This window comes from Syngnathus leptorhynchus, chromosome 7, assembly GCF_054491065.1.
Source record: "Syngnathus leptorhynchus isolate UIUO chromosome 7, UIUO_Slep, whole genome shotgun sequence".
Classification (NCBI taxonomy): domain Eukaryota; kingdom Metazoa; phylum Chordata; class Actinopteri; order Syngnathiformes; family Syngnathidae; genus Syngnathus; species Syngnathus leptorhynchus.
This window is the reverse complement of record NC_141201.1, coordinates 1,314,999-1,341,550: the sequence shown is the minus strand read 5'-3', so window position 1 is coordinate 1,341,550 and position 26,552 is coordinate 1,314,999. Positions and strand designations below refer to the sequence as shown.

Below are 26,552 nucleotides of genomic sequence, written 5' to 3'. Positions count from 1 at the left end.
CTTGAATTCACTTTCCTGCAAAATGAGGGGGAAACAAATATAAGTTAGCAGAAACCTTTGAAATTAAATCAACAAAAAAAGCCACATTTAAGAATAATAAATCTTTTATTGTGCATGGATTTTTTGTTGTAGATATCATGGCTATACATATACACGTTAAATACATTTCTATGATTCCATTCCATTTCCCCGCCCACATAATCAACATTTGGAAAGTGATATGTCTTGTTAGCTAAGTACGTATCGTATAACAAACCGCCATTTTTGGAATGCATGGTGAATATGAGGTATAACTGCAAAGATTCAAATGACATTTCTCATTTTTGTGCATATCTGGCTTTGTTTTGGTCACTTTTTTTTTTTCTATTCATCTCTTCAAACTGAACAGGTCACATTTAAATAGCACACGTTGCTATCCCAAGATAAAGAGCGAGACAATGTTGGAGGACCAAATCAAGACTTTTTTTTTTTTTTTTTGCAAAGTACCGAGAGAATCTTATTTCTAAATTTAGTCATTTACGGATTGAAGACAAGTCGGAACTGACTTGACTTCAACAAGGAAGTAGACAAAAGTCATGATCGGAATAATGTGACGATGGCGTGCGCGCGGCATATTGTTATTCTCTTCAACTTATATTATCACATATGATATAAAAAATAGATATATTTATATATACTTCACACGAAACCCTGGACGAGCCAAAAGTAAAAACAAAAACAAAGCAAACGAAACACGCATACACTAATACGGTGTTTCTTCTCTTTACTGACGAAATAAAAGGTAGCAAAAAAATAAAGAAGAAAGAAAAACACAACACAAAATTAAGATTGAACCCCAATTAAGGCCTCTGAAACAACAGCTTTTTTTTATGATTATTTTTTTGTCTCATATTTCTTACATTTGCTCAGTTGTTTCAGCGACGAAGACTTTTTTTTTTTTAAAAAGTGTGTTTGTGGCGTAAAATGCCGATCCGGACGTAGTCAGCCTACATTTCTTTTACTTTTGTTATATTGCAAAAAAAAAAAAAAAAAAAAAAAAAAAAAAAAAGACATCTAGTAAACAAAAGGGAAGCAGACATTTTTTTTTTTTTTTGTGCTGAACAAGATTTCCGGACTCAAGCAGCTGTCGTGTGATTGTAAAAACAAGCTACATCATCATCGTCATGGGAGTAAAAAATAGTTGGATTTGTTAGTTTGCGTTACATTTCCCCCCCAAGTTTGAAGCCCAAGCCATTTTTTTGTCACCCTCCTCCGCCGCTGTACAAAAATAGGATTTCTCCGCTCACGTTTTTTGCATCCTTCAACATTCCCTACATAAAAGAAAACAAAAGTGCTAAATTATTTTCCTACAGATTATTCTATTTGGGGGCGGGGACTTAGTTCATGTCCATTCATGTGGTTCTCAAGCTCTCACTGTGCAAACTCACCAGGCCGGCAGGCAGGTCCTGCAGATACTATGCGAAAAAAAAAAAAAAAAAAAAACCTTCATACTGGACTGCAAATATAAATAAGGGTTGTACACAAAAGAGTACTGGCAAGAAGTCCGGGATATTTGGCGGGTGAAATGCCAGGATGAGCCTAAAATGCACAACAGTGATTGTCAATTGACTTTAAAGATCACCAAACATTTCTTTTGGCGCAGTCTTGATAATGTCTGTCATGATGGTAATAATTGGAGGAGAAAAAAAAAAAGTCTGACAACCACTGTTACCTTTACAGGTCAACTTAATTTGAGCTTTGGTCATTTTGAAATTTGCGCTTGTTCAGTTCAGCTTTACTTTTGAAAACTGGTCAAATTTCTATCTAGACAGTGCTTTCTTAGTAAGAGCCAAATGTACTGACAAAAATTCTAAACAATTGAAGTAACTTGTAACGGTTTTGTGTATTTTACGTTCATCTTGTTATTTCACCCGACAGCCCTCATTTTTGGAGGAGTCGTGTACATACTCTGAGCGGAAGAGAAAGTGTCAAAGGAGAGGGGGGGAAAAAAAAAAGAATAAAGCTGTAATAACCGTGGTGCCCTGGCGGCGGCGCTCATTTGATGACAAAGTACTGGATGACGAACGCGATGAGGATGGCGATGACGGCAAACACCATGAGCAGCAGGAAGGCGCACTGCTCGTCCGTCAGGCTGCGGCCGGCCCGGCCCGACGTCGAGGAGGACGACGTGGACCTGGAGGAGGAGGAAGAAGAAGCGGGGGAGGATGCCGAGGCGGGGCCGTCGCCCCCCCGCTGCACGGCGAGCGTCACGGTGGGGCTGTAGGGCCCGCTCAGCTCCAGCGCGTCCTGGCACTGGCGGATGGCGCACACGCGGAAGCGGTAGTCGCTGTTGGGGTGGAGGTGCTGCACCGTGAAGCAGGTGGCGCCACCTTTGTACGCCTGCCCGGAAAAAAAAAAACAAAAAAACACAAGTTAGCGCTTATTCGATTGATCCCATCGGGCGCCTTTGCATAATGGACAATTTGAGCAGTGAGACGAACGCGAGGAGGAAGGAGCCTGCTGCCCTGCGCACCTGCTTGAAATCAGAGTTTCCCATCATGGACTGCAAAGTGTAGACGATGGGGTCGCCTTTCATGGGCGACAGCGCCTCCCAGCTGACCTCGCACGAACCCTCATCCACTCGCTCCACCTTGGGGGCTAGAAACGCAACAGACGCTCAGCGACTTTGGAAAGTGGCGTCCCAATGGCTCGACGAGAGAAAGGGTCGCACCTTTGAGCGGGGCCGGGGGGGAGCGCGGGGTGGTGAAGGTGTAAACAGCAGAGTAGGGCCCAGAGCCGGCCTCGTTCAAGGCCTGGATGCGGAACGCGTAGGAGGTAGACTCATTTAGCCTCTGCACTTTGTGGGTGTGGCATGTTCCTTCATATAAGGAGCTAAATCTGCAACGTGCACAAAGAGCATGAAAATGGCTGCCCGTGCGCGGTGCGAGAGAAGCGCAACCCTCGAAAGGTAACAGACCTGCCGCTCTTGTCGCCCATCTGCAGCCGATACTGGAGGGCGTCTGAGGCGGCGGCTTTGCCCGGACCGTCGCCCCACTTGAGCCTGAGAGTGTGGTGACTGAAGGCGGTGCACTCCAAGCGGGGCGGCTGGGGGGGCAAGGGTTTGGTCTTCAACTTAAAGGTGTGACTAAAGGGCCCTGCGCCCAAGCTGTTAAGCGCCTGGATTCGGATCCTGGAACATCAAAAGTACAGGCTCACCAACGGTGATGCGAATATAACGAGTGAATTGATTTATCGCAGGCCCGACCTGTAGCTGGTGTCGGGCTGCAGGTGCTGGATGACGTGCTTCGTGACGGGGCCGACCGAGACGGGCTGGCGTTCGCCGAGGTCGATCAGGTAGGATGTGATCTCCGAGCCGTGGTCGCGGGGGGGTTCCCAGCAGATCCCCGCGCAGGTGGAAGGAGAGTACAGAGGCGGCGGCCGGACGCATTCGTCCTCATCTTCCTCTTCCTCCTCCTCCGCCTCTTCCACCTCCTCGGGCGCGCCGAACCTGATGAGGTCGGACTCCTTCATGGCGCAGATGTTGCTGACGGCGGCGGGGACCGAGCAGGGGGTCAAGCACAAGACCGCCTCGCTGAAAGGACCCACGCCTGCCACATTCAAAGCCTGGGAAGATGCGAGACCACATTTATCCACAAGATGGGGGTACCGCTTAAGGGAAGCGCTTGACATGACACCTGATGAGCGAGCTCTCGTGTCACACAATGTCTCGTCAAAGCCACTTTCGTACCTGCACTCTGCAGAAGTAGTTGGTGGCGGGCAGGAGCCCCTTCATCTCGTGGCTGAGCGCCGGGCCACTGTAGCACACCTGCATGCTGCCCTCCGCTGCCCCCCACTCCAGACGAAAGTCGGTCACCGGAGCCCCATTGCAAGGTGGGGCCTGGGAGGGGGGGAAAAAAAAGATCATCATATCGGACGCAAGGGCCACGTTGGAGCCGATTCGTGTCGCCTTACCTCCCAGCTGACGACAACACAGCTGGGCGACTTGCACGTGATGGAAGGAGCCTTGCACTGCTCGGGTGCCCCGGGGCCGGTGGTGACGTCGTAGCGCTCGGACAGCGGCCCAAACTGGACGAATGGATAATAAAAATGATTGGGAGGACTGAGTGCACAGTGAACCCGTTTGTGAGTATGCTTTTCTTTCTCACCCCCGCCTTGTTTCCCGCCTTGAGCCTGAAGCCGTAGGTCCTGCCGGGCATCAAGCCTCCCACGGAGCAGTCCAATTCGGGACCCTGGTAAACCTCTCTGCTCTCCTCCGACTGCGGCCCGCTCAGCTCCACACTGTAGCACGACACTGGGCTGCCGCCGTCCACCGGCGGCGCAGCTGCAAAAATGACATGAGCACTTTTTTTTTTTTTTGGAAAGCATCTATTCCAGGGTCAAAGTATAGCAGCCATCAAAGTCCCGTTTGAAGTCGAACCAAAGTGTGAATTTGAGAAAAAATAAAAGCCTTATTCTTCTCTCCCTGAGAGATCCTTCAAATCCTTTTTAGGTGTTATTATGCCCACAAGTGAATCTCATCCACACTTTTACAGTCTGGACTTGGTAAGTCCATGAATCAACATTTGATATAGGCTAGCATTTTGGCTGCATCGATGCTATTACTTCTTGGCGATGAAACGAGTCACTCTCCACTTTACCTCTATTAATCACCGAGCGCGGTGCTAGCGTAGCGCCTGCTGTTGTCAGTTGCGCACATTCGTCACCGTGAAAAAGGTTGAAACCGTAGATAGTTTCCATTAAAACTGTAAAAGTCGCTTTTACCTTCTCTCGGCTCCGCTCCACAAGATCGTAATAACGTTACTAGAGCCTAATGCAATTTATGAAGAAAGTGCACAATATAACCCCCCCCGGGCAGCAAAATCAAATGACTCACCCCAGCGTAGTTGCACTTCACGCGCTTTGGGCTTGCCCACCAGACGCGGGGGTTGGCAGGGTCCCGGGGGTACTGCGGGAGTCTGGACCTGCAGGGTCTCCGACAGCTTGCGGAGAAAAACCATCGACGATTTGATTACGAGAACCTTCAAAATGCCAAACTAGCTTTTTCGGCACTCTCGGAGCGGCTTCGGGTAACAAATACAATCTTTAATGTATTTCTTCCACCCAGACAAAATGGCAAACATGTAAGCGTGATGTCACCCGCTTGCCACCGTGAGTCATCTTTGCTTGCGAGGCCACTCATGAATAAATGCACACGCACGCTAACGGCCGACGCGCAAATTAACGGGGAGCATCTGCGGAGGAGACTAATTAGGGAAAAACATCCTGGGAGGGTTCGTCAATTAGCAGACTCGGGTCTTGACGGGGAGGAGTCGTTGTGCTACTCAACAAAAACAGGCCACATGAATGGGCATTTTCATTACGCTGGTTTCTTTGAAATAGATTAAATAGATTGAATGCTAATGCAGACGACGTGTTCCTGCCATTTTCTATCAAATCAAAGCGTGTTTCAATTTGTTGCTTCCTTCTGCTGCCTGTTAGGCACTGGATTCCACTCTGACCATCAGTCGCTGGTAAAACATCGAGTGTGCGTTTTCAGGCCAGAGTCAAGCGTATACGTATTGACAAAAAAAAAAAAAAGCTTAAGACGGATTCAAATAACCCTGCCTGGCGTAAGCGGAAGCTACAAGCATCCAAAACTAATAACTTGCACGTCGAGGCCTTTTCCTTGCCGTGCCTCGGTCCGAAATAAAGCAGCCACGCAAAGCCGTGAGAGTGAAAATGTGTGCGTTTATGAATGACTCACCGGGCTCTGCCCCCCCTCGCTCATGCAGTACACTCTGGCCTGGTAGGAGCAGCCGGGCCTGAGGCCGTCGCACACATGCTCCGTGGCCGGGCCCGAATAGACCAGCTCCCACGACAGACCTGAGCATACATCAGAAGAGATAGAAAGTTGAATGCAACAGAATCCATGAAATAAAAAAAATAAAAAATGCAGCTTTTATTTCACTCACCACTTAAACCCTCCGATACTTCCACAACATACTTGGTGATGTCGGCGCCGCCATTTTCTTTTGGAGGTTCTAAAAGCAAAACAAGAAAAATGAAAGTTGTGCGACTGGGTTCGCGTTTTGCCAAGCTTTGCCCGTACCCCAGGCCAACTTGAAGCTGTTAGGCAGAACTTTGCCCTTGATGATGGGCTTGGCGGGATAGCTGGGTTTGTCTGGATTGGTGATGAACTCCACCACCGGGCTGGGGTTACTCTTGCCCTCAGAGTTGTACGCTGCCACCTGGAAAAGGACAGCAGGACGGGAAGTCGGGCATCAAGACAAAGACACAAATCTGCTAATCCCGCTGAGAGCGTCTCATCCCGCTTAGCATCCGGCAGCTGGATGATTCTGGGAAGGAAGCTCAAATTTTTAATCCAATTTTCCAATGCTGATTATTTTGTGAATATTGTGAGGAGAGCTAAGGTTTATTTTCAAGTTTCTTAATGTCAGAAATATTCCCATTCATTCATCATTTGCCTCCAACATAGTAATAAGTCAGCCCGAGAGAGTAGAAAGCATTCGACTGAAATCACGTGCTTTTGCTAACAAGGAGCGCAACAATGCACTCAAGTTCCTGGGATGCTAATAAAAAAATAAAAAAACACACAAAGACAAGCTGGTGATGAGCAGCAGGATGCTAGCCTTGAGGCAGAACTGCCATGACTCAGAAAGATGCTGCGGGCCTCAGCAGCTCTGGTGCCCAGGGCTTAGATGAAAAACAAAAACAAAAAAACAAACATCCACACACACAAACGCTGTCACTTTTCTCAGTCATTCTCCCCCCACACACACACATGCTTCCAACAAGGCATCACCAGAGTTGCACAGATGCCCCTTACCCGGAACTTGTACTTGGTGCTCCTGTGGAGGTTCCGGACCATGCAGGAGAGCTCGTCGCCGTCGTAGCTGGGCTGGAAACCGTAACCCTGGGGAGTCATTCAAGACGACATCGACCGTGAGTTAGATCAAAGATATGAGATGTGCGACGGGAGGGAAGGAGCTGTCTCCGTGTGTGTGGTTCCAGGAGGCTGCTCCGAGCTGTAAACGTCATGTGAATTTAGAACAAAACAACTTCTCTTTAGTGAGCGTGATAAATATATTGCTTGAATGGTGGACAGAGTCCAAAACTTATTAACTGCCTAATTCAATAGTTTGGATTGTGACTATACCAAATGATCTCCCACAATATTTTGCTTTTTTATCACGCACCTAGGAGAGCAGAAGACACATACTCCATCCCCCATTGACAGCTTTGCTAAATATAGCCAAAAACTGACTGCATTGTGGAAAACGTCATCGTACCGAGCCTTCCTCCTCCATCTCCAGGATGTAGCAGACGTCGTCCTCCTTGGGCGAGCTGCTGGGCCGCTGCCACTTGACACACAGCCAGGTGACGCCGGCCATCTCCAGCTCCGGAGGGAAGGGCGGCGATGGCACGCTGCACGAGGTGAAAAGCTCCACGGAGTCGCTGAACTCGCTGGGCGAAGAAAGAACGAGGCGGGGGCGGTCATTAAGACACAGCGCGCACGGGGAAACAAAATTGGCCTCAGCGGTGCTGTGAGCTGATAAAGAATGTTGACCTACCTGACGCCCATGTCATTTTTGGCCGCAAGACGGAAGGAGTATCTGGAGGCTGGTGAAAGCTTGCTGACTCGATACTGCTTCTGAGGTCCATAGTAGCACTGCTCATAGACGCCAGTGCCTTTCCCCTACACACAGAAATAGACGTAAGTAGGCTGCAGCTCAACAGCAACGTTAATGTAATGGACAAAATGTCCACAAAAAAAAACAAAAAAAACAATTGGCAGCAAAGTCCTAGCAAGCCTTTGAAGCAGCTCATTGTGAAACATGATTACCTCATCCCACTGAAGAATGTAGTTGTGGACCTTGGAACCATTGTCACATGGAGCCTAAAGAAAAAAATAGAATAAAACAACAATGTGGCAAGCCAGTCAAGATGCATCCAGCTGTGTGCACGTTCTTTTTCTTTTAATTAATCCACCAAAGGTTTGCTGATGACGTGTGCTTGTTTTCGCAAAGCCTGTAAAAGCCGCACACTTTGTGAACAACAAACACGAGCACACGTCTCAAAGTCTTTCACATACGGAAACGCCTCGTGCGCGCACACCCGGGCGGCCATCTTTTTTTTACAAGCGCTGCTTTTTTCCCGCTGGCGAAATGAGAGCGTGTAATTAAACACAGGAACAATACGGAAAGGGGGGCTCCGCCGCAACAACCGGGGCTGTTGCTCCACGCTGTTCACTTCCTCCTATAAACTATATAGTCGTGTGCGTGGCGGCGCCCATTTAACAAGCTACGTTGAGGGAGCGTGTGTATTTGCATTTCACAAATACAATAATAGCAATGTCACAAGAAGACTGAATTTGGAGCTGGGCATCACTTTCACAAAAGCTGGTACCTTCCACTGGAGCACGAGAGAGTTCTTGGTCCCGCTGGCCTTCTTGGGAGCATTGGGAGGTTCCGGCTCACAGCTTAGCGTGGTGAAGCTCACCGCCTCCGACGGACTTCCTTGTAAACAGTTGCACATGGCCTGGACCCTGAAACGCACCCAAACGAGGGTTAGCCCAAATCCATCCGCCATCTTTAAGACCGTGTTAGCGCTGACCTGACGTGATAGACTGTTGCTGGTCGAAGGTTCTCTAAAGTTGCACTTAGTTCCTCGCCGCTGCAATGAAAGGGAAACAAATAAGCCTGTAAAGGACATTTTGCAAGGTCCAAATAAAAGCGGTTTGAAGTGACTTCAAGGAGTGCGGAATATTCAGGCTGGTACATGACTTTGTGAGTGGTGAAGTGGGGCGTCGACGTCACTCACCAGTACATGGTGTTGTACTTCCCGTCCTTGCCGCTGAATGAGACAGACACCTCATAGCTGAGGGCCCCCCCCGCGGGGGTGCTGTCGTCCTCCGATCTGGGTGCGCTCCAGCTCGCCTCGGCCGCCCGGGCCTGGATGGCCGTCACCTGCCACGTGTACACGGACCATATCAGCCATAATGTGCTATCCGGCGAGCCGGCAGGTGTGTCAACAACGTCTGTTCCGAGCATTTACAGCTCGATGAGCTTCGCACAAAAGTGTGCAAGTAAGTAACGCGGTCGACAGATTCTAATGATGCCCCGAGGCCACCTTTCCGAGCAGAATTGAATAGTCACGAGATTACGTTGGGTCTCTTTTGAGGAGGCTTAAAAATAGCCTGTGCTCCACCAAGAAAGTATATATATCAGGTCAGGCCCCTTGGCCTCCCAGGGGGGCCCACCTTACTCCATTACACCCCACTGTTTCGCATCACGGTCCTTTGAGCAAACCTGCGTGGCTGCAAAAAGAGGAAAGGGGGGGAGAAAAAAAAAAAAAAATCCCCTTTTCCCATTTAAGCTCTTTGTATCCGGTCTTAAGACTTCACGGTTTATCCGGCCGCTTTGAAATGGACTCCCTTTTGCTCCGTTTACAAGGAGCTCAGAGGATTGTACTGCACATTTTATGAGGTCAAAAGAAATTCTATTTTGGTGCTAATCCTCGATTCCGCGTGGCCATTTTCTCTTTTGATTTTTGTTGCCCCCCAGATTCTCAAATTTCCTGGAAAAAAAAAAAAAAAAAGATCGTAGGTCATATGCTACTGTCGACACTTTTAAACTACAATACAAAGCAAAAGAGCAACAAATACGCCGTCCCGACATACTTTGTCAATACACAAGTAGCGACATTTTCACGCCTTTCTCTCGACAGGAAACCCCATTCCGTCTCAGCTCGACACACGGGCGAGCGGAAAATCCCCACGAGCGTGCTCGTCAGCAGCTCGGACTACATTAGCCGGGCGTCAGCGGGAATTCATCACCGCTGTTAATAGGACGTTTAATGACGCCACGCGTTTGCATCATTAGCCATCTCTCTCTCTCTCTCGCTGATGGTCACATAAAAAACATGCAAATCCAAGCAAATTGGGCGCAAAGAAAAACACGAGATAATAGAACGGGCCCATACGAACCACGGGTTGACTGATGGTGCTCAGCAGCGCTTGCAGGGCCTGTGCTGCGGGATCCAGCTCTGGGGAAACAAAAGAATTGTAAAAATTCTATACATTTGGCAGCTCACAGACGATCTGTGCACTGTAACATGCAACCAAAGTTTTTCCTTTAACCTTCACTGTAACATGCAACCAAAGTTTTTCCTTTAACCTTGTACAAAAATAAGCGAGCCAAGAGGCAATTTAATGGTAATGATTAATGAGCGCGCAATCAAGAAAAATGTCGGCCGCCTTGCTGCTCGCACCGCTAATGAGGCTCTATTTTCGGCGCTTAAACACAACAAACTCCCAAACATCCGCAAACACCACTGTCAGATGTAAACCGTTTCATCACTGGTAGGAAGGAACTGAGTACAAAGTCACTTGGGGAATTTTTTTTTTCAGTCAAAAATGACAGTGAAGATAATTTTTTCCTGTCTTTTGACACACTGACCTTTCGCCTCTCCGTTTTTGCCACGGCTCGCTTGCTTGTCGAGCGCATGGGCGGGCAGCTCCGCCTCGGGTCCTTTGCCTCCCACGCCGTTGTGGACGTCGGAGGCGTTGGGGCTGCTGCAGGTCTTCTGGGGTGAAGGGGGAGGGCTGTCTTTCACCTGCCCTCCTCCGCCGCCACCACCTCCCTGACGGTCCTTCAGTTTCTTCTGGAGGCGCTCGTACGTTTTGCTCGTTCTGTCGTCCCTGTGGACAAATGCTGGGCGTCCGTGTTGGCCGTGGGAATCTGCAGAGACTGATTTGAAAGGGGGGGAAAAAAATGGAGGCAGTCAACATTTTCAACAATGTTTATAGATTCAAAACATGAAAACTGGGAGCCAACTATTATTGTACTGAATTGTAATCGAATTGAAATTTATTGTCAAGTGAATCGTATTATAACGCAACTAAAGAATCGTACCGTAATAGTACCGAATCGGATTTTAATCCGAGCGAATCGTATCGTCATTGGACTGAGTCACATCTCTCGATCCGAGTGTGTTGTATCATAATTGAAATGAATCAGATTGTATCACATCATAAATGGAACCCTATCTTTGCAATCAATTGTAACTTTATTGTACTTTGTCGTATCGTATTTGGAGCAAATCGTTTGTGGCAAATGGAGAGACATTGGATCGGTACGGTAATTCGAGTGAATTGTAGCGTTATGTGGCGGAGATGCAAAGCCACATCCGGCTGCCGTCTCACCCTGCTCTGAGTAGATGTGAGCCGGATGATACTGGGAGATGTACTGCGAGCTCATGTCGCCCACCATGCCCGTGTACAGCTGAGGGGGCGGGGGCATCATGGCCGGGTGCGGGATAAAGGCAGGAAGGTGGGCGTGGGGCGGCGGCGGCGCATGGTGGAGAGGAGAATGGCCGCCCGGGTGGAACTCGGGTTGCTGTGGCAACACCAGGACCCGCCGCACTCCGTTTTCCTCAATGATCTGAAAGAAAGCAACACACTCGTTTTGTGTGTTCCAACACATGATGCAGAAATATTGTCGGTTTGAGGACATGATGGAGTTTTGTCTGTATTCATTGTGGAAAATATACCAACTAACGTTAAAAAAACATTTCCCACGGCACCCTTGACTTGAGCTTTCACTGCACCGGTGGTTGGGAATCACCGATCAGGGTGCTTACCTGTGAAATGTATCCAGGAGGCACATAGATTGGAGGCACTGAACCGTTTGGAGACATCATGGGAACCTGAGCAGGACCTACACAAAGGCAGAGAGGGGAAATAAAAGCAACATCAAGGACAGGCCTTAGCTTACATAAGAATATTAAAAAAGGAAAGTCACAGAGGGCTTTTTTTTTTTTTTTTTAAATCAATGCTTTTATCATTATGCTAAATAGTTTTAGCTTCTTGGCTAGCATTATTGTACACTGCTGAACCTAAATGAGACGGAAGGTGTGAACAGCAGAAGTGAACTATTCCAAGGGTTTTCAAAAGGTGCTCCAACCCTCGTGCGAGTGTGTGTTAGTGCAAAGCAACTGACCGCAAGAACAAAGCAGTGCAACTGAATCACCGTGACTGGCCTCCACACAAAGTGGATTGTTCATTTCTTGTAAGTGAGCAAATTCACAAATGTTTTGGGGGAAAGGAAATGCCTCTTTAGTCCTTCTGTATTCTTTCGTGACGCAGAAAAGCCAAAGATAGATAGGATTTTTTTTTCTCTTCACACAATTCCTGGCAGAAATGCAAACGGACCACTTAAGCAAAGTGCTGAGGAAACGACATCGTTCCCCGCATGGCCCTGGCCCGAGAGACAGCTCAGCAGAAAGCCGAGTCGGGGAGGAAAACCTCAGTGCCGAGTCACGCAGAAGGACACAAACACGACCCGAGTTCCACGTCTCATGTCCAAAACGAGCCAGCACATACTGACCTCGTGGCCACCTACTTGCGTCTGACTTTTTCCCCCTATTTCTCGGAATTGGCATATTTCACAGTGCAAATGGGCAACCAAACTGCAAGTCAAGAGGCTTGCCTTTAAAACGTCATCGCCAAGCCTCAGCACCGCCTCCCCCTCTTTGATGATGATCGGAGGGTTGTACGGTTTCAAATGAGGGATACTTCAATTGGACGGATTACGTCAAAATCAAATCAAAACCAGCAAAACGGCTTTGTAAGCGCTTGGCTTCCAAACATGAATGTTAAACGGCGCCGCACCAGATTATGTCTTGAAGGTATGAAGGCTAAGAAGTGTCATCTGACGAGCTGTGTGCTAAACCGGTCAGAGCAGAAGGTAAACAAAATAATAATAATAAAAACTTTTACGAGGGCACTGACTCAGCCCTCACCGACATCACATGACGAAACCATGAGTTGTTTTTTTTTTTAACACGACTTAATGATGCTCTCCGGTGCACTTGCCAGTGGATGAGAATATTCTAATTAGCCGATGCTGAGTAACAGAATGTACAATTTATGACAAATGTTGCTCTGTGAGGGCAAAATGGCGGCTTAATGGGAGTTTGTTGGCATTTGCTTAAGGTAACAAACACGGTGGGAGGTGCTTGTTTTGCATCAGTCTGACGCACAAATTTCTGACAGAGATCAGATAGAACGGACCACCCCCTCCTCCCCTTCCCGTCTTCCCCTCCCCCTAAATCAACTGGAACATTGGCTGTGCTGACGTGGCTGCGGAGTGCCAGGCTTCCAGAGAGAGGCGGAATCAAAGCTATCAGTCCTCCTCCGCAAAAGCGAGAGCCAAGACGGGGTCACCGTTTGACCCGTGGGAGACGGGTTCGGATAGTCGCCTTCCCCTCCCGACTTGCGGGTGTGAGCCAGGTCCAGATAGAGCCACTCTTACTGAACAGCTGATTTCTAAAACACTTTCCTTCTCATCCTTACGGGCTTGATAGAAGTCGGAACAGGTATCGAGCGGGATTCTTCAGAAATCGAGAGAGCCTTTATCAAAGCCACAATTGAACTGATTGTGGTGACGCGCCGCATCATGAGGCTAACAACAGGACTCAATAAGAAAAAAAGAACTAATTGCGGGGAAACGCTTCCTTCTTTGAATCACAGCTAAAGCAAAAAGCGAGAACCATCCCCCGACGGTCACCTCATTCATTCATTTCCAAACCGGACTCGCCCTTTTAGAGCATTTGACTGACAATATTAGAATTGATTTAGCTGACATTGACAACAACGCAATCGGCTTTGTAAAAAAAAAAAAAAAAATCCCTCTACAGAACTAGTTGAAAGGCAGCTTTTGTCTGGGATATTTCATAGAGACTCCTGCGGTGGATGACGTTAACGGTAACCTTCATGCCTGCGCGTATTGCCGTGCGGGAGCACTCCAAGCCAGACAGCGAGCGCTGCGCTACAATGCCAGGCCAGGCCAGGCCAGGCCAGGCGAGGCGAGGAGGGATGTCGCCGTGGGGACCAGGGTTTATTTTGCCCTCCTACTTGTTTGTTGTTGATGTTTAGAAGCCCACGCAAAAAATAAAGTGGACACTCCTGCTTGATTAAACTTAGATGTGAAGACATGATGGCTTTCTTGGCCATTTCTGCCTCCCCCTCGCGCTGACGGACGCAGCAGTGGGAGAATGAGTCACGAGCTCAGTCATCCTTAGAGCTACTCGTCGTGGAAGCTGTGAATGAACGCCAGCGTCTCCTTGAAATCCAAGGCGGGGGAGGCGGCGAGCACGCAAACAACGTATTAATGCGGCTAATGCCGTGTTTGCGGGGTCAATTACGCCAAGCGTACGCGACGGGCTGAGCATGAGAGGTGTTGTTACAGTTGCGCTTTCATCTAAAATGGCCGTGGCCATGACAGCCCGGGCCGTCTTACGCAACACAAACGCTGAGCGAGCCGCATCGAGAAATGAGGTTGGTTTTCGTGGGGGTTTTTTTTGTCATCATGAAAATGTTGACTTTTAGATTGGTAAAGTATCGGGTACTTGCGGAGGCTACCGATACCAGTCCCTGATACTTCAAATTAAAAACGCACATTAAGTTAGTCCTCCTTCTGCAGTATATGGCACATTGCCTACGGATACGATATGGAATTATAACTACGCAAAAAAAAAAAAAAAAAGTCCCACAGAAAGAAAATAACTATGGTGTTCTGGACACTCAGTACTATACGTGGCACACTAGGAGCCTTTGTGCCTCGTGACGTCTTGTCAGCTACAATGTCAACTCGGTGTCAAGGCTGGGAAGAAAAGTTGTCGACGTACAATACTGATTTCTTTTACTTTTAATATTTATCGTTGTGGAGGCAGCGTTAGCCGTCGACGATTATTTTTGCGGTGACAAATTCTGGCACAATGGGTCTTATTTCTTTTCTTTGTTTCTATAAGCTTTGTGAAAGCGGGCGATGTGGGTTCAGGGTCTGGCTCAAAAGGAAGGGCCTCAAACAATGGACCGAATCACAGTTTGGAGTAATTGTGCGGCAAGAGCAGCTGCAAGTCGACTCAACCAGACGAGACCTTAATTGACATGCTGCTACATCTCATCAAAATGCAAAACGCCAGACGGCACGGCGGCGGCAGATATGCCGAGGCCTAGGATGATGCAGATTAGGGTGAGGTGGGGGTGATGTTACGCAACCGGTGGAAAGGTGGGAAAAAAAAAGTCGCCTGCAAGTATTTTGCAGGGTTGAGATTGAAAACAGCAAAAGAGATCAGACAAAATTGCCTGACACAAACAAAACATGGATTTGTTCTTTCCACATTCAACTGTCAATCAGAGCAGACACTTTAACAAACACACAGACTCCCAAAAATAATACATCCATTTTTTTTTTTTTACTTGAATTCAAATTTAGAGTTATCAAAAGCCAACCGGGAAATATCACACCGTGGATTCTAAAGGCTCGGGCTGCTATCAGACACTCGACTGTGTACGCCTGGCTGATCTCTGCCAGCCACCGGGGGGCGGCTTCAAAACACTCCGACAAAAAAAAAAAACAAGACTCATCGCATCTGCAGCGCCATCAGGACCCACACCGAGTGTCTCTCGGCTTTGGCACCAGCGCAAACACACACACTAGTGGGTAAAACCAGGACACGGACGCCGCGCATCTGTATCCAGCTGGACGGGACCAGCCGTGAACAGACAAGGCATCAATCCAAATGGTGCGAAAGACAGCTCCATCAACAAGAGGCTCCCGAGGAACGCTATCAACCCAAACAACTCGTCTGTCAGCGCATTGATTGGACAGCTGATCTGTGCTTTCAAGCGGGTCGATTCATCGAGTCATTGTGACACCTGGAGAATAAAGTACCCGGCGCGGTTGTGCAACTTTCGGTCTCTGCACACACAAATACAGTTCCAACTGGTGGGGAGTCCAAACTCCCACGAGACAAATCTCCATAAATGGGTTGCTGTACCATTCGAGGACGGTACGTTTTTTTTTTTTTTTTTAAATTCCTTTTGGATCGAAATCGATTTCCCGACTCGTATCAACTTTAGTATCGACGTGCAGTTTTAGTAAATATGTTATCACGCGAGTGTGGCGAGGACACGGCAAAACAAACGACGCACGCACGCACGCACACACACACTCTCCTCTTCTGCCTTCCTGCGACGCAAGCGGTGAGTCATCCTTCTATTCGCGTCACAGAGATGAGTGCACCCTGTGACAGACCAGTTAGTAGCAGCCACACTGATCTACAATAGTCACCTCTTTCGTTCTTTTTTTTTTTTTCTTCCCCCCCCTCTGACAGAGACACTATGTACGCTCATCCCCTATTAGGCCGCTTTATGCGTCTCGCGAGGGGCGGCGGCGGGGGCACCGGCGCACTCGGGCATGAAGTGGAGAGAAGAGAGGCACGGATAGTTTTTTTTTTTTTTTTTTATCCCTTCCGCCGCCACATCATTTTAGATGACTGCTTCAAGACCTTTGTCATCCAAACCCAGCACGCCCGTGGCCTCCTGTACGGGCTTTTGGGTCTCGTCTTTATTCCTTTGTGTGGCGAGGAATAGGCGAAAAAGAAATGGCGTCGCCAGTCAACAATGAGATCAGAGGCACCGATGTGCAAAAGCTGGTGCCGAAGCTCGCGGCGTATGATTTCATCACCTGATATGTTTCAAATCCATCTTAGCGGGGCTGGGCCAAATATGCTTCGCATACTGCGCACATTCTCCCAGACGCTCAGGCATCTTTTCTTTTTTGTTACCAGGGGGGAATGCGCAAAGTCTAGCGCCCCTTAAAGGCCAAACCTCATATTGCAAGTTTTGAACCGATGAACGGCTTTCGTGCTCGGCCGCCGAGTGGCGCATTCAATCGTGAGCATAGTCGTCTGATGATATTCATTTTATTGGATGGATTAAATATAGAACGCAAATGTTCACGCTTCTTTAAAGACGCCGGTTCGATGAAGCGCGCGCACGTCAGCGGCGACGACCAGCGTGGCGACTTAATTTCATATTTCAAGTGTAACGGAATGGGGTCGCTTCAAAGTTGAAGATGGTCGTTACAGATGCACGGGAAGTTGCTTACCTGTGATACACTGGAACTGACCATCCTCTCGTCGAATAGTGAAGGCCTCACCTGGGTTTACCTGCACCAGGATTACCTGCCAAACGAAGAACATTCAGCAAAACAGCAAATAAATACACAGCAGCTCAACTCTTGGCAGGGTTAACAAGGGAGGACTTGTTTGACGTCCCAAAAAAAAACCCAGGCCATTTGCTTGTACAAGTGAGTCTTAGAGTAGTGGGCAGAAGTTCCTTCAGCAGTATAATGTGGAAAAGAAAATTCGATGTACCTTGCCTTACACGACTTTAATAGTGTCGTTGTTGTGTCGAATTTGTGGAAAGCCGAAAAGCTGGAGCGGGTTACGTGGCGTGCGAGCCTCTTGGGGCGAGTTGTGGCATACAGCAGCTCCTTGCGAATGCGTTCCCAGCTAGCCGCTAACGTGCGATCGGCCGTCGACACTCATTGGCCACGTACTAGGTCCCGCTTTTTAAAGCCCAAAACATTCCAAGTCAAAGATATTACGAAAGACGGCGAACTCTAGTGAACAATAACAAAGCCTGCAATTTTTTATTTTGTTGATTCCAAACGCAAAATCAATTTGACCCGGTTCCATCATTCATAGCTCATAGCTGCAAAACACTTTCAAAACCTTGTACAAATAGAATATGACCAGATGATTAAGTCTATCCCAGTTGACTTCAGAAACTCTACAGTGGATTGGTCGCCAGTCAACCACCGAGCATACGCAGACAGACGAGCATTCGGCGCTGTCAGGCGAGTAAAGCACGACACGGCGGGGCCTTCACAAACAATAACAAAGCTTAATACGCTCTTCACCGCCACCTCCGGCACAGACAAATAACAGAGCGATAAATCCGATTTAAACTCAAACTATCCCTCATAAAAACCCTCGCCGGGTCGTCACTCTCTCCACTTTGAAAGTCCCCCGAAGGAACGCAAGCAGCTTTTTTTTTTATTTTTGTTTTTTTTTGTTACCTCGCTCTTGTGGAAGACGTTGTCATAGAAGCGACAGTCGCCCAGCACGGGGCTCGGGCAGCGGTTCTCGTGCCGCTCGGGAATCATCAGCACCTCCAACGCCAACATGGCTTTCCATTCACGTGCTCCGCAGAGACGGACGGGGGAACGAGTCCTTTGACTGCCACACGCATCCACGCGCACACAGACCGTCTCGTAGCTTCACACACACCCGCACGTCAGCGAGGAGGAGGAGAAGGAAGGGGGGCGGACTTAAAGGGGAGGTGGGCGAGTGGCTTGGGAAGGTCTAATTGAGTCAAAGTGGGCCGGCGCGTCACAGTCGGGTGCCGGCGGCCCGACGTACACAAAAAAACGGCTACTTACTGTCGCCCGCATCGCTTTTTCCTCATCCAGGCGTTGCTTTTTGGCGCAGCCGAGAGAGTGAAAAAAATAAATAAAAACAAAAACCCTGCACCGGGGGGTCCCCTAGCAGCGAGCGATCCCGGTGACACTTGTAGCAAGTCCCTCAGTGTGCAACATCCAGGAGGAGGCGAGCAAAAGAGGGGTTTGGCTTTCACAAGAGGAGTGGCGTAAATCTCGCTGTCGCTAAGACCTGGCGCTTCAGTCTGGCTCCTGCCTCCCTGCTGTCCGTATCACAGCAACCCCCTTCAACAAATAAGCACTCGCCCGCGGCGGACCCTCAGACAATGGCTGGGAAACCTTATCAGCGTGTATAGGGGGGGGGGGGGGGGGGGGGGCGTTCGAGGCCGGATTAACTAGTGTGAAGATGCCAGCACACTTGAAGCCCAGCTGTGCCCGCTAATGGGCTTCATTTCAATTGCGCAAACTGGAACAATACAGTTTATTTTTTATTTTGGGGGAGGGTTTAATAAATCCACCACAACAGCGACAACAACGGCGTGAAGGAAAACGAGCGGCTCCCGAGGCTGATTTATATATGACTGCACAGGCTCTCTCTCTTTCTCCATCCTTCCTTCCCTTCATCCTCCCACGCCCCCCCCCCCCCCAAAAAAAAAAAACCCCTCCAATATTTTTGTGTGACACTTCATTTTGGCCACAATAAAGCGGAGCTCGAAATTGTTTCCGAATCGGAAGGCCTCGGAAGTCAAGCGCGGTCAGGGAGGGGGACGTATCGATCAACTTTGGATGCGAACGGAATGGCGGCACTTGAATGAGACGGCACATCGAGCGTTACATGAAAGCGAGCTTCTTGCGTAGCGACATCTGCCCTCGTTCATCCTGATCGCGTCGTTCCTTAAAGCGGCAGGCAGGAGTAGTCCGTGCCAAGTTGACACACACACAACACACACACACATTGCACACACTGCACGCTCATGGAGGCTGCTGGCCCCACGAGTGGCTCATTCACAAAATCTAAAAGCAATCCTGCTGTTTATTTCACTTCGTGTGAAGTGATCAAAGCCGGATTTAAAGGAATTAAACCAAAATAGCTGCCGCGCTACATCGAGGAGCATCCCAGCACAATGAGCTTAATGGCGTCAGATGACTTGGAGTGGGGGGGGGGGGGGGGGGGGGCGTAATTAATTTTGTTAGTAGCGGCGTATTAATATGCGCTTACACTTGAACACAAATCGAATTAGGGAAGCGTTCCACCTGTCTGGTTTCGAACTCCTTCCGTCACCTCAAGCTAAGGAGGAGCCCAAAGTGGATCTATTAGTGTCCCCAAAGTTTTGATTTTTAGTGTCGGCTCAGTAATTACAAAGCCATTTAAGAATCTGAGCACCGTTGCATGATTTTGACAGACTCGGAAAAAGGTAAAGTGAAAGAGAGAGCGAGAAACTGCAGATGGCTGAGCAGCGATGGGCGCTAGCTTCCTGCTCTCATTTTCGGGCCGTTATAATTATATTATGGGGAGCAGATGCGCGGTGACTCGTCGGAACAATACGGCGACCAGGCTTCCAAAACGACAAACACGATGACCCGAGAATGAATTGGGCGACGCCGCTTGCTTTGGCATTTTAAATTGCGGCCGAAGCGACGGGCGCATCTGCATTCTTTCCTATTCTTCAGTGAAATAAGAGTTGCCTTCTGATTTTGTCTAACTTTTCACATTTACATTCTGGAACACCTAAAGTTGACCCAAGTAAACAATCTAAAAATATGATTAAGTAGATCTCAGCGCGCTGCCAACTGACAAACTAGAGTAGCTCGTGATAACGGGAAAAGGACAAATTCCCCTTACCTGTATTTCCTTATGCCGATTGGACGCATAAGTATCGCGTGGCGCACGCTGGTGATTTTTAGGCATTCGCAACCAATCGTTAGTGTAGCTAACAACACCCAATAATTCTTCTAAATACGACCACGGATGGTGAATATCCTCCAGAACTGTTGCGCTATTGTCAGTGATGCTCCCCGGGTCACCGTCCTCCATGTTGCTCGGTGCTGTCCCTCTTTCTAAGCTCTATTTTTTTTTTTTTTTAAATGACGTCATGACTTACAGAGGTTGGACAAAGTAACGAGGCCATTTTGTCACGAGTAGAAAAGGACAATTGTCCGTGTTCAGCAAGAACACTTGGGTGGAGATATTGGAACAATCTACTCAAGTAGAGTACATATGTACTCTTGATACTTCCTAGCGATCCTACAACACTTACCGCTGGTTGGCGAGAGTGACACGGATAGGATTTACAACCACCGCTGCATAATTTCATGGTTCAGGGCGCTGACGTGTCGCTGCCGCCTGTGACTCAGAGTTCAGGTTTCTCACTATTTGTTCCTCTTTAATTGTTTACCGTGTGGCGCTGAGACAACGGCAGCTGGAGGACAGGAAGCAAGCCAAATGCCACGGTTGAGGTAAGGGAGGGGTGGGGGGGGGGGGGCGCTCTGGGTTTAAAAAAAAAAAATAAAAAAAAATCCCACCGGGCTCGGAACAAACGCGCGTGTGTGTGTGTGTGTGTGACGATTGATGATTGAAAAGGCTTTCGATCGTGCTTAGAAAACATGGCACGATTGGATAACGTAGAAAAGGAAAGGAGGAATCTTCCCGAGATGCACTATGAAGCCCGAGATTAGAGATATTATTAGCAACAAACCACGGAGGAGCGAGCGCCATCACGGAGCCTCGTAGGGATGGATGTCAAAGCGTGTCAGGCGGAATCACTCGCTTTCGTGCGATGTCGTTAGACAAAACAGACTTGGTATTAACCTAAAAGGACAGTGACGCACGTTTGCGCTTTGCTTTCATTGAATTCACATCGTCATGTTTCCGATCCTGTGGCACCCTGAGCTCACTTATTTGAATGAGGGAGGGCGGGGTGCAATTAGTAACAAAAGGAAAACATTTGTTCCATCTCAGTCACCGCCGATTGTTTTGACATTTGTGTCTTTGGGTTTTCTCCGAATAAATATCCGAAATGCGATGGAGGAAAATGTCTGGTCTTGTCTCTGGCCCGGGAAGGGGAACGTCCCCCTAAACACTGCTGAGTCACATTTCCTCCAAAAAGATGACGTATACAAAAAGCTCTTTGTATTAATTGCCATTTCCATATCAACCAAAGCAATCCTGCTTCCTTTTTCCATAACAGCCAAGTCCGACTCACACGCTCGCATTCTCTTCACTCTCTCTCCCTTTGCTGACGCACACACTTTCACACACACGCTTTACTTTCTCAAACACACACACACACACACGCTGCCTCTCTCTCACACACACACAGCAAATTGATCGGCAGTGCACCAGACGGCATGTTTGCGGCTTCTCAAACACACGGGCACCTTGTCCACTCCCGTCTGGACCTCGTAGCGGTTCAGAGGGAGGTCTCGTTCGTTTTTAGTAACATGAGCCCACACGGGGTCGCGAACCTCAGATCAGACCACACACATTCATGCCTATTCACTGCCTGTTTCATGGATCAACTTATTGGTATTAATTAGTTGAGCTACCCACAAGGCTGGCTATTTCATTAACTATCAGCGCATGTCTAAGATGTTTTGACAAATAATGTCAAGCAAATATCTTTGCTTCTGCTTCCCGTCATCTCAGTTTTGCTTTTCAAATTTCAAAAAGCGCAACATGCTAATTGTGCCTCGCAAATTGCACGGCAAAATGTGCTCGTCTCGAGGCGCGGACGTGACGAGAAGCTGTAGGCGCTTCGAAAACATGCCCAACTGCACTCCATCAACTCAATCCACGAGCCATTAGCTAGGTTTAAAAATTTACAGACAAGAGCGTCATGTGTTGCCACTTTTACTGGCAACTGCAGGAAGACCTTTCAGGGATGGGCGAGGGGGGGCGGGGGTTACAGTTAATGGACGGAAGCAGTGAATCACGCTGTAAACAAAGCGATCTCTAATCATCTCAGGTAATGACCCCGTGACAGCGGCTTTGTCTCCCGACTCACAAGAACTGCTCCAGCCGAGCGCAAATTTGCAGCAGCCCAGACTGGACGCGGGAGAAAGGAGGAGGAAGTGTCCTTGCAGCTTGTCAAACTAAAAGGTCAGCGACGGTGGGGAGAGTGGTGGAAGGGTTGAGGCTTTTGGGGGGGGGGATTCAGCAGTCACTGATTTTCACCGTCACAACAGCCCTGGCCGACTTTGTCAAGACCAAACCGCTCCTCGGGGTTCAGTACACACCTGAGACAGCTCCCAAAAGACAGAATGTGATGGCTGCTTTTTTTGTTTTTTTAATATCTTATCAAAGAAATGCAACTGATGACAGAAATTCTCCCAGGCCACTGTTAGTGGAATCAAAAAAAAATAAAAAAAAGGTGTTTTGTTTATCATACTGTAAATCATTGATTGAAAGATTGACGCATCTGGGGGGAGAAACCCATCTGTATATTAAGGCAAACAGAGCCGTGTTATCAGATACGTGTTATTACGCCACATTTCAGTGCCCTTCAGCAGTCATGCACACGCAGCGGCTCAAATTGGCCCGAACAGGAGGCGCGGCGGCAATGACGTCAAGCGGGAAGGTAGAGTCGTATTTTTATTCCTCTGACTGGCTGGCATAAAATGCTAAGCACACGGATGCGTGACGCGCGCAGGTAATCGGGCGACCTCTTATTTTTCGCCGTCAACAAGGCAACCGAATTCCGTGAGATCACCCTCGCGGCACGGCATGAGGCGTTTTTTTTTTTTTTTTTTCTTCCCCCCTTTTCTTTCCACTGTGGAAAATGACAGGACGGCTGGAAGGCCACGTGAACCGTGGCTAATATTAGAGAGTCTTATCTGAACAAATTGCACAAGATGGAAGAGACGATGGAAAAAGACAGTAGGCTACGAGAGCTGCGGGCTATTTGGCAAGTCGCAGAAATCAAAGCGCTCCAAAAAAACAGCCCTCACATCACGGCCACTCTGTCTCACTTACGCCGACATTAAATAATTGCTCCATTACACAATGGCTACTCGGGGAGCTGTGCTTGCTATCGCACGCACATCTGCTTCTCGAGAAATTTGTCATCAAAACGATCGAGGTGTTTCAAGATCGTAGCGACTGCGTGTTTTGAGGATCCGAAACAATTGGCCCGGCGCTTCGGGTTTCACGAGGCGACAAATGGAGCGGCTCTCATCTGATTATATGAGATGATGATACGACTTCAATATCAGACTTGTGTGATGAAGCTTCATCTAATCGAAAGAATTTCCAGCCCGATAAACTCAATTACTACGCATAGCCGAGACCCGTTTTGGAATAAAGCACGCTTATTGACGCATTTCCTGATATTGTAGAATGTGTCGACCGCTTCAGTAAATCAGCGCGGCACCTCAAACGGGCTTCTCGCGTGCACTCTCCAGAACTTCGATTGACAACTCGGGCTGACGTCCATGATACAAAGGAAAGATGGAAAGTGCGATGCTGGGAAAGCCCTCGGCAACTGCGTACCTGCTGGGGGCCCTCCCCGTTGACCATGGCTGGAGGCGGTGGTGACGCCAGGATGGGGAGTTCAGGGCTGAGAAGCTGGCTGGACTCCAGAGGTGGGGTGTGGTCTGCCATGTCTCCCTCATTCACACCACTAGAGGGGGTCTCCTACAACAAAGGGGCAGCTTTTACTTTGGGACAACTTGCTGTTGGCCCATACACGATCCAACTTTGAATTTTGGTGTCGACACAAATTGGTAAAAACAAAGGAGCGGATCACTCACCCTGTAAAATGTACCTAAAGAAATGTACACGTGCTATACGGAGCGGGATTATACAGCGGCCCAAGCCCGGTAAATTGGAGTAATTGAATGGAGGCTAATTAAACGTGATCCATTCTATAAAATAAGTGGGCTTTCAGTGGAGAACAGATGATGTGTAACTTATCCCAAAAATGCCAGTAGGCCTCAAGCGAGATGTATCGTATGTCCTTGAACCTAATTACAGCGCCGTACGCCTGCGCTGCTAAAGCTCACAGTGATCTGGCTTATCTGTTAGCTTTAGCCCCTCCCCATCTTAAGCTGAAACAACAAGGCCGGCTGCGTTTACAATGCGACGGTCAATGAACTGAAGTACGAGGGGTGAACGGGCGGCACGCAGAGCGTCTCTTTAGCCCAGATGCCCTCGGGCAGCTGGTCGGCGGACTTGCCGACCTTACGCAACAGTCCCAAAATCAATACAATACCTGATGCCTAACGTGGACATTTTGACATGCTTTGACATTGCTGTGATTTGAAATTTGAATACCGGGTAAATAGCAACCAAGCCGTCCGGGTATGTTGCTTTGTGAGAACACTTCGGTCGAGTGATGCCTTCGGATATGAGGCTATTTGTTCTGTGCTCATGCTGGAAAATCAAAACACACATTTCAAATCATCTTTACCCAGTGAAATGAATGGAAATGCCTGAACTCTCCTAGACTGCAGAAAAGTAAATAAATAAATCATAAAAATAGCACTAATATTACTGTAAATAAACATACAGTTATCACATAAATAGCTTGGAATGAGTTTTGTGTCAGTTCAACAATGCATCTCTTGATATGTGTGACTAGTAATATTAGTCATTCTGCAAAGAGGATAAATAATATGTGACTAAGTTGTATTTTGTCTGTCTACAAGTGGTGCTCCACCATTTGTGTTCAAACATTAATTGTTTGAAGGTTATTACGCCGCAAAACCAATGTTATTTATTAGCCTGTCTATGCCATATTCCATTGTTTGTTAGCATTACGCTAAGTAGATGGCATCCAAGCCGTCAGACACGGAACCATAGAATAAGTACAGCCAACGCAACACTTTTGAATCTGTTGTAAGAAGAATCGGACATCGAGCACAAGCCCCTGTACAGCCTGGCAACCATCAGGAATTTCTCAGAGGATTCCTGAACCGACGATCCATTCCAAAATATTGTAGCTTTGCAGTTTAGTGTGTTACACGCGTTTAAACAACTAATTTGTATTGTTGCACGTGCATTTTCAGTCAAGAAGCCAAGATATTCTTTTTTTTTTTTTTTTTACATAATATAAGAACCCATAATGGAATTAATATACATTTTAAAACATCAGATAGTGACAAATTCTGAAACTAGGTGAATATGGTGAACGAACAAAACAGAAACAATGAATCATTAGTCAAACATTAATCTCAGAATTATCAGACCATTGATCTCAAAATAACGTTAATTGTTCTTCTTAAGTGTAGCTCGAGTGACACTCCCCCCCCCCCTCCCCTTTTTTGTGTGCAATTTCTATTCCTCATCCCTGTTTCATTTTAACCAATATTATTTTAGCTGTCGTGCTTCTATACCAACAACTACTACTAAGCCTTGTGGTTATTCTAGCTACAGGTGTCATAATATTATTAGCAGGCTGCGGGAGCCATTAGCAGGTGCAAACCGTTTCAAAATGTCACTTAATTTCCGAATGGTTCTTTAAACGATGACTCATAGCGAACGAGGGAAGCATATTTATGTTATATCAAAATACAGCCGCTAATGTTACTCACTCAATCAGACGCTATTGGACGACAAACGGTGTACCGCACTCAAATTTGTCGCCTTTTTTTCTCTCCTTCAGTCGTCCACGTCAGCGGGCTGCGAAGAGGAGCAGCTTCCCCCTAGGTGCGAGCCCCCCACACCACCTGGAAGAAAGAAAAATATAACAGTTGTGTAAGTGTTAGCTCGCCATGACAAAACAACAACAAGCCAAAAAAGAGAGCACGCTAACGTTAGCCGCCTGATGCTACGTTGCTAATAGTGAGCGAGACGAAGCTTCTTTTTATTTTTTAAACCATTTTCTCCCTCTTTGGCCTCAAAAGGCTTCCGAGAGGAGACGAAAAGCGGTATAATAGGGTCAAGGCTTACCTAAGTGTTCTATTCTATCGAGATAACTTTGCTTCCCAGGCTGGTCCTCCTTGCATAAAAAGCAGGAATTTCGCCATCGCTTACGGTCCGTCTGTTTGCGCATGCGCAGTACAGGAAATCATGGCGAAGCTCCAATTTATCGAAAGTAAATTGAAACCTTTTCGACACCGTTCCAAAAGAGTTGAGCGATCAAATCTGCTCGATTATTATTCCGACGTTTTACATGCTACATGCTTTTCTTGGAAGATCGTTTTGTGGACGTGTAGACTAGTCTTTGGTGACAAGTGTCGAGCGAATGAAACTGTGCTGGGAAAAAACCTTTGACGTCAATGGGAATCCCAGCCAGTTGACAATTCAACGAAACGGACATCGAT

The 26,552-nt window shown here is 47.8% G+C and overlaps 1 protein-coding gene across 4 annotated transcripts; it reads right to left on the bottom strand.

The window, feature by feature from the left end:
- Positions 1-86: 86 nt before the first annotated feature.
- fndc3a (fibronectin type III domain containing 3A) lies at positions 87-26,453 on the bottom strand. 4 transcript variants are annotated; one of them, XM_085915812.1, is made up of 27 exons: positions 26,179-26,453; positions 25,821-25,955; positions 23,779-23,922; positions 16,956-17,031; positions 11,641-11,717; positions 11,204-11,441; positions 10,458-10,748; positions 9,986-10,044; positions 8,821-8,966; positions 8,614-8,673; positions 8,407-8,545; positions 7,844-7,897; positions 7,572-7,696; positions 7,290-7,464; positions 6,827-6,913; positions 6,089-6,227; positions 5,952-6,020; positions 5,744-5,862; positions 4,874-4,979; positions 4,146-4,321; positions 3,952-4,065; positions 3,728-3,877; positions 3,245-3,603; positions 2,957-3,169; positions 2,711-2,877; positions 2,513-2,637; positions 87-2,379 (listed from the first exon to the last, which is right to left on the bottom strand). In XM_085915812.1, exons 3-27 carry the CDS (start codon positions 23,887-23,889, stop codon positions 2,035-2,037), a joined length of 3,720 nt encoding a protein of 1,239 aa, XP_085771938.1. In that variant the 5' UTR covers positions 23,890-23,922; positions 25,821-25,955; positions 26,179-26,453; the 3' UTR covers positions 87-2,034. The 4 variants fall into 4 exon arrangements, with proteins under 4 accessions (XP_085771938.1, XP_085771936.1, XP_085771940.1 ...); XM_085915810.1 differs by lacking the exons at positions 23,779-23,922; positions 25,821-25,955; positions 26,179-26,453 and adding an exon at positions 20,134-23,757; XM_085915814.1 differs by lacking the exons at positions 23,779-23,922; positions 25,821-25,955; positions 26,179-26,453 and adding an exon at positions 17,931-18,619.
- Between the last annotated feature and the right edge of the window lie 99 nt (positions 26,454-26,552).

Bases quoted from the DNA above. Each gene is read 5' to 3' on its own strand.
- fndc3a (XM_085915810.1), bottom strand. From the start codon at position 20,325: ATGGAGGACGGTGACCCGGGGAGCATCACTGACAATAGCGCAACAGTT. The intron at 6,914-7,289 runs GTACGATGACGT...ATGACTCCCCAG, and splicing joins AGATGGAGGAGGAAGGCTCG to GGTTACGGTTTCCAGCCCAG. The intron at 2,380-2,512 runs GTGCGCAGGGCA...TTTTCCGGGCAG, and splicing joins GAAACTCTGATTTCAAGCAG to GCGTACAAAGGTGGCGCCAC.